This window comes from Danio rerio, chromosome 10, assembly GCF_052040795.2.
Source record: "Danio rerio strain M-AB ecotype USA chromosome 10, GRCz13ab, whole genome shotgun sequence".
Lineage (NCBI taxonomy): Eukaryota > Metazoa > Chordata > Actinopteri > Cypriniformes > Danionidae > Danio > Danio rerio.
The window spans coordinates 21470029-21482118 of record NC_141030.1 but is presented as its reverse complement, the minus strand read 5'-3'; the positions used below and the strand labels follow the sequence as shown (position 1 = coordinate 21482118).

At 36.5% G+C, this 12090-nt stretch overlaps 1 protein-coding gene across 6 annotated transcripts in view; it reads right to left on the bottom strand.

Moving 5' to 3' along the window:
* phf24 (PHD finger protein 24) overlaps positions 1 to 12090 on the bottom strand; it is a 67495-nt gene that overhangs the window by 22053 nt on the left and 33352 nt on the right. For all 6 annotated transcript variants that reach the window (XR_015500956.1, XR_015500957.1, XR_015500959.1 and 3 more), the window contains exon 3: positions 4337 to 4522. Coding sequence is in view for 2 of the 6 variants with exons in the window: in XM_087270422.1 (XP_087126548.1) it covers positions 4337 to 4522 (186 nt within the window). In the remaining 4 variants the exon portion in view is untranslated. The remainder of the gene's footprint in view (positions 1 to 4336; positions 4523 to 12090) is intronic.

The following is a 12090-nucleotide window of genomic DNA, read 5'->3' as shown; positions in this document are numbered from 1 at the left end:
TATATTGAGTTGTTTTAAACACTTTCAATAATGTTTTATGAATATTCAAAGGGTTTTCTTTAAAATGATTTGGTTTGCATTTAAACCTCTGCATGTGGATTTGGGAAGCTTTTAAATTTAGATAGGTGGAAATCCCAAAATATCACTTAAAGGTGCAGTAGATGTTCTGGCAAAATGCTAACCGCTTAGCATATTATCTTTGAATGGCGGGGAGGGACTGTGATTCAAAGCCATGCCTCCTGAAATCGCAAACACGCACACCGCGTCACAACAGCAGACAACCCACTAGTTCATGTCATTCGCCAGTTAGAGTTTGGACGGCGGCTTGCAGGAATTACACTTATTACTAAGCCATAACATGCTATTTCAGAGCGAATATTCAGAGTAGCATGGTAAACAGTATAGGAAGGCTGTCATTGTTCAAAAATGAACCAATGTGAATATAAAAGCAACTTCAGCTCAGTAAAGCAGGTAAGGCGGAATAGCGCTATTTACTGATGTTTTGTTGTTAAAAAAAATAAAAATCTACATTATTGATGCTGTAAAAGGCCCTTATGAAACTGAAAATAGTCACATCAATCTTTCACCAGGAGATTTCAGTGGCTAAACAGTGCGGGCATGCGCGAATGGCGCATCTGCTTGAACAGATGCCCAGAAGTCCAAATCTACATTTGCTGACAGACAGTTTGAGCTACTTATCTGAATTATGGGAGATGTTAGCCCGACAATATTTAATTGGATGAACATTTTTTTTATTTTATGCCTTACCCAGAATATAAAAATACATATAAATACATTTAGATAATTTACTGTAATCATTACTATTGGAATGTGAAGAGACTTTCAACCAGCACAACAAAAAATGTTTCTGAAGACAATCACCTACTGCACCTTTAAGTTTAAGAGGTTAAAACACACAGGATGTACAGCAATACACAAATAGCAAATGAAAAAGAAGTAAAAGATTAAAATGTTAAATTTAAAACCACATCCCCCATGCCTTCTTCATCTTAATATTCTTGGGGGGCTTTTTCAGTTTATTCATGACAATTTGCATTTGTACAATGTTATTGTTATTAGCGGTTTTATTTATTATACTCATATTTATATTTGTTTTATTAAAAACAAACTTAGATTTGTCCACCTGTCGGGATTTTGGACCATATGAGGCATGGGATGTGTGTTTGGATCTTAAGCAAATCTTTGTGCTTAACAAATGAAATTAAATAAAGAGGCTAATGGATGTCTTCAGTGGAGTGCGTACAACACCATTTCCTTGTCCACAAAATTAAAAGTAAAGAGAAAGAGAAATAAGAGGCAGAATAGAGGCTCATTCCTTAGCCTTGCGCTGCAGATGGCCTGTTAAACTTCTTTCTCTTTAATGAAGCATTCAGTTTGTCCATTCAGTTTATCCACTAACAAAGTCTGCCATGTAAATAGCGAATGCATCATGGCATGACACAACTGACTCTTAAAGGGAATAGGAGATAAACTCTGATTGATTTAATGCATGTTTTGCTCAAAACACACCCATATCTCATTAAGAGAATAAGTACTACCCTGTTGGACCATGCACCGTAATGCAAACCGTATTTTTCCATCCTTAAAATAGCAAAAGTGGATTCAAACACGCCCTTAAGGCTTTTCCGCCAGGTGCTTTAGACTTTGCGCCAAGATCTTTAAAATAGAGCCTCAAAAGTCCTATTTCTATATAGGTGGAGGGCAGCAGGTTTAATTTCTGCACTTATTGCTGCAAAGCTGCTCCAAAAGCTGTGGGTTTTTATTAGAATCTGGACTGGTAAGAGAATTGTTGTTTCATTTTAAACGTGTTTGCTTTCAACAATATAGTTTAAATCCCATCTTCAAAGTCCTGTGAACATGATCAAAAATTGATCAATAATTTTTTTATTGCAGAAAATACCATGAGAGTGTAAATCCTTTTTGCTACATTTAGGTTTTTTTAGATATATTTTCTGTTTGCACTGTTTGTTTGGATAGAAATCCAGCTACTGTCAAGTTTTACTAAGTCATCTAATCATAGTTGAGTAAGGGTGGGTCAGATGTCACCAAAGTCACTTTCTTCAATAAACGACACACATAATGAACGAAGCACATTATGATGGCTGCCAAGTATCCATATCTGTAGCAGATGGTATCTCTGGACCATAATACAATTATTGTGAGAAATAATGTTCAAATAAACATTTGATTCTCCACATGTCTCTAAAGGCTGCACCTCTGAAATACTCTCAAATGCTCAAATCTGGGCATTTTAAGAAGAGCGGCTGGCAAATTTAGCTGGCAGGAAAAGCTTTGGTGGGTGCACAGACTTACTGTTGCATTTGTGGTCAAAATAGGACATTTTAATTAACAGTTCATACTTCCAGGAATTATGTGCACAGATAACATGTTTAACTTGGTCACAGAAATTCATTATATCAGTTAACCTAAACCTTATTGGTTTGAAGGTATCTTCTGTTATACTAGAGAGATGATACAATATTGACAGAAGACCTGCATTCATTTGCCCACAAATTTTGCAGAAAGTTTGCAGAAATTTGACAGCACTTTGTGGCTTTTTACACCTGAAAAAATGTCATTAAAAGCCATTTCTATGTTTTTACTTTTACCATATTGCATGATATAATATACATTTTCATGTTTGCAGCACACATCTCCATACAGTATGTATTGCTTTTCCAACAATTGCTTGGTAACTCATCTGGTACAGATTTATGCATTTGAGTGTTCAGAAATCAGTCCTGTGAAATAGCATGGCAAAAAAAAAAGATCAAATCAGTGTAAAAGCATGGTAAATGGCTTGATTGCTTCAGTGAATGTATTTTGTATTACACTTTTTTAACACATACTGATTAGAGACACAATAACAAACTGACCTTATAGCACAAATCTGCCACACTAATAACCTTAACAATATTTCAACAAAGGCATGTTTATCCAACACTATCTCACAGCAACTTGCTGAAAAGGTTAACTTTTTGATTTAGTGATTAATTTATATGAAATTGTACAATCTCATTTGCACAATCCTCCTGTGGTGGTTGGGTTTAGGGGTGCCACGACTCCTTTTAAAAATTGTACAGCCACCAAACTTACAAAACGTAAAAGAGTTACAATTCCTCATGAGGCCAGGCTGGTTTATCTGATTCTGAAAAAGCATAATATGCTTTTTCAGTGCCACTCAAGGGACATTTCACTTTGAAATTGGTGCAAGACATGCAAGTTAATATTTTTTGCTTAAATATCAACTCAGAAAGAAATCTAGGACAGCCACACAAATAAATGCACTGATTCACTGCCTCCTATGAGTGAAAACAGAGGATCACAGTTTACTAGAAACCATTCTGTACAATATTTTTTAATTAATAATACATCTTTTCCATTTCACTTTTCCAGTGAAAATCATGCTTTTATTAGCAGCAGGGTGGATTACTGTAATGGACTCCTCACAGGCCTTCCCAAAAAGACAGTTGCAGCTCTTTCAGAATGCTGTGGCCAGGATTCTGACCAGAACCAGAAAATCTGAGCACATCACACCTGTCCTTAGGCTCCCAGTTACATTCAGAATGAATTTTAAACATTATTACTTGTCTGTAAACCACTAAATGGCCTAGGACATCAATACCTTACAGATATGCTCACTGAATACACATCTAACGGATCCCTCAGATCATTAGGATCAAGTAAATTAAAAATTCCAGGAGTTTAGTCAAAGCAGGGTGAATCTGCCTTCAGCTACTACACCCCCCACTGCTGGAATCAGCTTCCAGAAATAATTTAGATGTGCTCCATCATTAGGCACATTCAAATCAAGACTGAAAACACATCTGTTTAGCTGTGCCCTTACTGAATGAGCACTGTGCTGCGTCCGACAGATGGGACTACTACTGTATGTCTTCTTTTCTTTTACATTATTTTATAACCTATTTTAACACATTTTAATCTGTTTTAATCACTTTTATTTTTTGTTTTTTTTATGTTATTATACTTTTATTCCCGTTTAAGTAAAGCACATGTGCTATTTAAATAAACTAGCCTTGCCATCTATGAACCCTTCACTTCAAAATAAAATAAAAATTTCTTAATCCTTACCTACTCTAGCTTTTATTTTACAAACAAAATCAGAAGGTTTCTGGTACTACCGTCTCATGAGAGTACTGTCTCTGCAATGTATTACTTTATTCCTTCCTCAATGGTAGTCACTTTGGATAAAAGCATCTTCTGAATGACTAAAGGTAAATCATGTTTCTTTTTCTTCTTATGGACAATACCAGCTCCACACAACTGTCTGGTTTGGGTATATGAGTGGACTCACGCAGTAGTAGCAGCTCCAGCCGGTGGTGGTGTGGGCTGTTTCTCTCATCTCCTGCAGGGCTTCAGTGCTCAGGTAGCCCATCTCCCGCAGACAGCCGTCATGAAAGACCCGCGTACACGTCCGGCAGGGGAACAGATCGTCAGCCGTCCAAACTTCACACACTTCACACATCTCATCGTTCACAGGCTGATCGTAAAACAGCGGGACACAAAACAGATAAATCAGTCGCTACTTAGCAACGAGACTGTTATTAAGAGCATTTACATGCACAGCATACAATACATTAATAACATACTCGATTTATCTCCTAGTAGTTACATCCAAACATACTAATATATCCATGTATTTTATTTTTTATGTCAGATGTCATGTTCAATGAATAAAATGTAATTCATAGAAGAATATTTATCCATGTCAGCATTAAATAAAGAGCTCATATTTGATCCTCTCAAGATGCAACATTTTCACTTCTGCTTCTGTCTTCGGGTCAAGAAACAGTTAGGCTCTGTTTGAATGCCCTTAAATACGTTTTGCATCCTATTTTAGTCAAATTATCAAAGTTTATTATTGACATGCACAATTTCGCACTATTATAATAATAACAACAATAATAATTCCTTACATTTATATAGCCCTTTGCTGGACAATCACAGCACTTTACACATTGGGGCTAATCTCCTCATCCACCACCAGTGTGCAGCATCCACCTGGATGATGCAACGGCAGCCATATTTCACCAGATCACACACCAGCTGATTGGTGGAGAGCCACACAGACCACAGCTTGAGCACCACCTGCTGGCATCACTAACACCACTTCCAGCAGCAACCTAGTTTTCCCATGTGGTCTGCCATTAAGGTACTGACCAGACACAGCCCTGCTTAGCTTCAGTGGGTGATCATGTGAGAGTTGCAGAGAGCTAGCTGCCAACTATTATCATTGTGTATAAATTTTTGTTATTTTCCATATAGCCCTATGTCTTGATAAATAATTAACTGCAATTTAAGCTTTCGTAAATGTAAAAATTTACACCTAGATTTGTTTGAGGTTCCATAACCAGTGTATGAATTATAGTGTGTGGATGGGAGGGCAGTGTCAAATATTTTGGTAATATTATCATCCCATCAGACACAATGTCATAAGACATTAATATTAGGTTAGATTTGGGTCACCAGTGTCTAGAGACAATGTTATTTAGACATCCAATAACAACGTGAAAAACCAAAATCCAATGTCAAGGTAATTTCTTAAACCAACGTCATATTGGTAACACATACTGACATTTATTTGTCAGGCATAGCAAACAAAATCCAATGTCTGATAGACGTCATATTGCTAATGTCCACAGAACGTCAAGCTGCAACATCATTAGACGTTGATATTTTGTTGTTTTTAGTTTGCATTGGAAAGTAACCAAAATGCAACTGTTGGACATTGACTTTAGCCTGACGTTGGGTTCTGATATCAACGTACAATGTCAATCTGATATCATGTTGACCTCCTGTGCCTGCTGGGATGCTTATAAGACAAATTCTTATATTTAATTCAATTACATCTCATTTAATATTTAAACTTATTTAAGTTTTCAATGTTTGAGAGACAATGAGTGTATTTTACAGCAACCTCTGGTTCGCTATTTCAGCAGATAATCCAAAAATATGTGGTCAAAGGCAGATGAATGGTCAGGACAGGCAGCAAAAACAATGGAAACAACAAAACAAGGCAAAGGGTCAAAAACACAGCTAGACAAGAAAACATGTTGTGGTGTTCCAATATCAAGAAGTTAGTGTGAAAGTATGGTGTTTATATAGTTCAGGTAACCAATGAAGATAAGTTTCAGCTGTCTGTGTGTGTGTGTGTGTGTGTGTGTGTGTGTGTGTGTGTGTGTGTGTGTGTGTGTGTGTGTGTGTGTGTGTGTGTGTGTGTGTGTCCGCACCAGTGTACGGATGACTGTCAGTTGTGGCAGGATTGATTGAAGCAATGACCTCTGGGATTTGTATGTCGATTCAGTGGCAGAATTGTAGTTGTTGGGCAATCTGCAATGGCGTATATGCACACGGATTTTTAAATTCAGTCGGTTAGCCCCAGAGCTTCCTCATAATTGTCATCCCATACAAAGTCATCGTGTTTAAGATCTGATTACAGTGATCTTCACAGCTTGGCTGAGATACAATATAAAGTGGGTATCAGACCAAACAAGAAGCACTGCATTAAATTATATTTTTCTGTGCCATAATGGAATATGGAAATATGGAAATTAATTTTACCCCAGTATTTTCAATGGAATTTCTGCGCTAGCCTGCTGCTAATGTCAGCACCTGCTTTTCGTCTCCTTTTGACTTTAACAACTAAATGAATGCTTAAGTCTGTTTAACTGGTTTTATTTGAATTTCATTACAACATCAATGCTGTAAAAGGAACCTTCTGAAATTGAAAATAGTCACATAAAGCTTTCACTTAAAATTCATCATTGGCTGAAAAACACTAACTGTGCATATAGCCCACTGCTAGATCGCTGGTGATCATAACACAAAGATTAAAAACTTTTATATAAAACAAACAGTGACAAGTTTGCATTCTTGCACCAATAAATAAATAAAAGACTGCACTTTTTTACTGTTTAACTTTCAGAACATGTGTGTCTATAAAATACAAATGTGTCTAATTTTACTTCACTTTTTGGCAATACAGAATGGAATAACAATCAGCTCTTTTGAACACTATGGTGTCTATTTCTTCTCTAGATGTGCTCTTTTGCAGAGTGAATATTTACATCTGGGGGATGCTGGGTGCAAGATGCTGGGTGCGATCATGCATTCAAAATGGTATCAACCGTTATAGGGGTGCTCAAATGTATATTTTTATTATCTTTTATTTTAATTATTAATATTAATATTTAAGATACAGAGCAGAGCAAAGTACTCTCATTTTTTAAAGTGCTGACCCACACACATTTTTTTCGACATCTTTCAAAAGGATTAAGTGTTATTTAGGGGGGTTCAAACCCCCCTGTATTTCGCACCCTGCCCATAAGGAAGACAAACTGTCGATATGTGAAATTTTGATGCCAGAGATGCCAGATGGTGTCGCGTGGGGACATAATGGTGCATGCCATTAATCCATCTATATCTGATAACATGTAAAAAGCAAAGTTTGAGAAAAGGTAAACACTTTAATAACAATATATTCTTATTAAGAAGGTAAATAATTTGATTACAGATGTCCATGTAAGTTTACCATTATCAGCTTTTTAAGCATAATCATATTAAGATTGCACATGTAAACACACTCAATAAAAAAAGGTCATTGAAAGTGCATAATAACACATGACAGCAAGTGTAGTGACTCATCAATAAAGAAACACTTTCATAATCAAACTACTATACCTCATGCCATTAGTTTCTTTCCATTAAAGGTCAGCAGATATAGAAGTAATCTCACTTGACATTCCCTGCTCATTTAAAGTCTCCTGTGGTGCACAGGCTGCAGCAGCTGAAACTGCATGTGGTTTACTTTCATGTCATGATATGTGGACATCATGCTGGTTTGATGAATGCAGTGCAACGTTTTACTGATCCCGGGAGGGAAATTTGTTTAAAGTTTTTGAAATGCTAAACTGTAACAGAATGGAAATATTTTGCTTTTGTAAAATGTTTGCTGTTTTATATGTTGTGCAGCCTGTTGGGAAATTTCATCTTGCTATAAATATGAGATTCTATTCTTTTCTCTTTATGAATAATAGCTCTTCTACAAAAAGTCATTCTGTAAAATAGTAAAATATTTTTATATGTATGTGAAAAGTGTCCCCAATAGCGCAAAAACAACATTCACATCCACTAAGTGCTGCTTTTAGTTAGACTGCGAAACATGTAAAAGCACAACTTAATTCCAATTGTTGCAACAAGTTTTCTATTTAAAGAGCCGATATTATGGGTTTCTGAAAATGACCTTCCACGTAGTGTGTAACACAGCTCTAAGTGAAATATCCAGATAAGGCTTAAATCTGTAAGTGTACAGTGTTTAAAACTGTTGATGAATCTATAAAAGAGACGACTCATAGTGCTTTAAACGAGTCATCTTCATAACAGTGTTTTGCGATGACGCGGCTACAAAACACACGCCCCACCCAGTAGTTGTGTGTGCAAACCTGGCAGATTTAAAACCTGTGGCCCCGCCCATTAACACAGAAAAATAGGCACACACACGGACTCTACCCAAAGAAGAAACTGTGTGAAGAGTCAGCGGTTGAGGTTTATTTTTGCAAAAATGCCTCAGCATTATAGCCCAGCCTTGCACAGGGCTTTTGGAAACTACATGCTTAAAAAGAAGACTTCTTAGGCTGTTTGTTAAAGGAAGGATCAGAAAAAACTACTGTCAGAACATGGATCAGTGCATCATGGATCAGTTTCTTCCTCCATTTCACAAGTGTAGGTATGGGCGAGTAAAACTGTTGCCTCGTTTACTCTAGCTTGCAAATTATGTATTTAGTTGTGTTTTGTCACTTGTAACCGCGTGTACTGTATCAGGTTAACACTTTATATTCTCATATCGTGTTTAAAGCCACTTTGTTTATGGATTTAATGTTAAATGTGTTTGTGAGCTGGCGTTCCACTGCCGTTTGAAAGCCATCGAAAGCTAGGGGCTAGGAGACACGTTTCGATCTCCCCAGTTCTTCTGAGGAGGGTAATGTGTTTGTGGTGGTAACCATGGTTTATCGCGGACATGACTAAGGATGCGGGTGGTAAGGGAGGTGTCGCAGACGCCGCCGCCCTTTTCTTTCCACCTAGGTCGCCTATATGGACGCACCGGCCCTGAGGGTGTATGCACTGTGGCTACTTCTATATTGTTGATTAGCTGTTGGGCATTTCACTCTGTCTCGCGCTGAAGGCTGTCAGTGTGGACCAATCTCAGCAGGCCAATCATCGGTTCAATCAGCGCAGATTAGCTTCACGGTAAGGAGGGGTTTGGGAACAAATGAACTGCTGAATGATTCATATGGGAGTCACTGGGATAATTAGGTAAAAATAAATGCAAATTATAAGACCATGAAAGTGTTTTTTGACCTTGCATGAATATTTGACTGTTGTTGGAGACCTTTACAACCAAAATATGACCCTATTTCATGTATAATAGGGGCTGTTTAAACTTGAGTTTTATATATAATTCAGAAATTTAAGTAAGCAATTTCTTCGACTATCCTTAGCTGAACTTTTCTTTCCAACCAATAAACCAAACAAAGTGTTTTACACTGCCCGACAAAGAATGTTTACAAAAAAGGTCGTCAATGGCTGATGAAGTCTACATCTAATCATCTGCATCTTATATTATGCTGATATATTTGTTTTCTTCCATTTAAATTTTCCCTATTCAATGTTTCTTCCTTGCTGTAGCGTCATCCATGCAGAGAGAGACAAGACATAATTATTGACAATCTGTCTCATTAATGGAACTCAGGATCAGACATTTTAAAGCCTCGTAAACATGTGGAGACTCAACTGAAGTTCAAAGTTTATATCATTTTAATACAGAACTGAATGTCTACAGAAGCTTGGATGGTTTTAAAAGCTGCTTCCACAATGAGTCACTGTTCAGTTACAGCACTGCTGATGCTAGTTCTGGAGGTGAGATGACGCAAACCCACAAACAGAGCTAAATATTGCAATGTGAAAAGAGACCTGCAGGGGAAAGAGTTGGAACTGATCTCTTGTTCATTCCAAGAAACAAAAAAACAAGCATGAAAATAATAAAATAAGCATTTCTTGAAGCACTTCTCCAGAACTAAAGATGCACTAATGATCATTTAAAGATTGCGAATTTAATTGTATCATCCTCACAATCTTGAAAAACTGTCCAAAAAAGCCCAATCACAGCGAACATGCAGATAAATGTCCATGTATCTGCTGATTATACGGTTTATACATTTATGAAAAAGGTTTTACCAACAAAATATTACAATATTACAAATTTTCATACTGGAGTATAATATTGAAGTGTGTATAAAGTGTGTATGAAGTGTGTATGACAGAAAAGGAACTTGTTGCCTCAAATAATGATTGATTTAATTACATTGTTATGCCAGTAGGTGGTGACTTGTGCCTATTCGCAATGTATTTGTCATATATTATGTACTTGTCACTGAATCGTTCATTCAAGTTCATTCAATTGTTCATTCAAGTTCATTCAAGTGATTTGTTCAAAATACTAATTCATCCAGCAATAAAACAAATTAAGTTTTTATGAGTGAATCATTCAATCATTCGTTCGATCATTAACAAGAACAAGAATAAAAACAAACTAATTTAATATTTCAATATCCAAATGTAACTAAAAGGTTCACATGCTGCCACTTTTGACCACATGTAATATATATCGATATACAGTGCTCAGCATATATAAGCACACCCCTCACAAATCTCTTATTTAAATTCACATTTTCTATAGGAAGCTTTACAATATTTTATTTGTGCATATACATTAAATTAGTCAGTAATTAAGCCAAATCTAGAGCTCTAACAAAACAGTTTACAATAACAGTACAAAAGTTAGTTGCTTAAATTTACATGTTAGGGAAAATATTATTTTATTATTTTAAAGAGCAAAAATCAAGAAAAACAAAAATAAATCAATTATTTTAGGGGGGGGGGTCAATATTTTGCTTGAATTTAAATGTATTGTCTGTCTATTTCTAAAGATGTTCAGTGACTTAAATTATATTTTAATAAATATATCTGTTTTTTTTTTTTGTTTTTTTCAAATGTACCAAAATGCATTGCCTATATTCACTAAGAAATGAATAAAAATGTTCATTTTCAAAATAGGTATTCATTTATGCTGAGCTCTGTATGTCCTCAGTTCAGTTTCAGTTCAGTTTAATTTCACCTCCTTTTTGTGTAGCAATTTGGGTGGCATTATGAAAAATTTTCAAATAGTGAAGAAACTATGTTTGGGAGAATTTATTCAATGACTTGTTCTTGGCAGATCTAGATGAGTTTTTCTTTTAAAAATCCTTTTGTGAGCTTTGTACCTTTGAGCATAATACACAACCCGCTAACATTCATTCATTTTCTTGTCGGCTTAGTCCCTTTATTCATCCGGGGTCGCCACAGCAGAATGAACCGCCAACTTATCCAGCAAGTTTTTACGCAGAGGATGCCCTTCCAGCTGCAACCCATCTCTGGGAAACATCCACACACACATTCACACACACTCTCATACACTACGGACAATTTAGCCTACCCAATTCACCTGTACCACATGTCTTTGGACTGTGGGGGAAACCGGAGCACCCGGAGGAAACCCACGCGAAGGCAGGGAGAACATGCAAACTCCACACAGAAACACCAACTGAGCTGAGGTTCGAACCAGCGAACTTCTTGCTTTGAGGCGAACGTGCTAACCACTGCACCACTGCCTCGCCAACCCGCTAACACAATGTAGTCCAAAATAAGTCCAAAATAATTATCATATGACCCTTTACATCATATAAACTTTTTGTTTAGAGCCTCCAGCCAATTTCATGTTTGTTCAGTGTGTTTAGAATCATGGAATACGTTGCCAATAATCATTTAATAAAATAGGAGCTTTCCATTTATTTATTTTTTTGTTATTGTGCCACTGGTACAGCAGGGATCGAATATTTCTCAGACAATACAGATGCAAAATGTATTGTACTTTTGTGTAGGCACCTGACACCCTCTGTCTTTGTTCTTTAAATTGTGACATGTGTCTCTGAGGAAAGTGAGGACTGTGATATG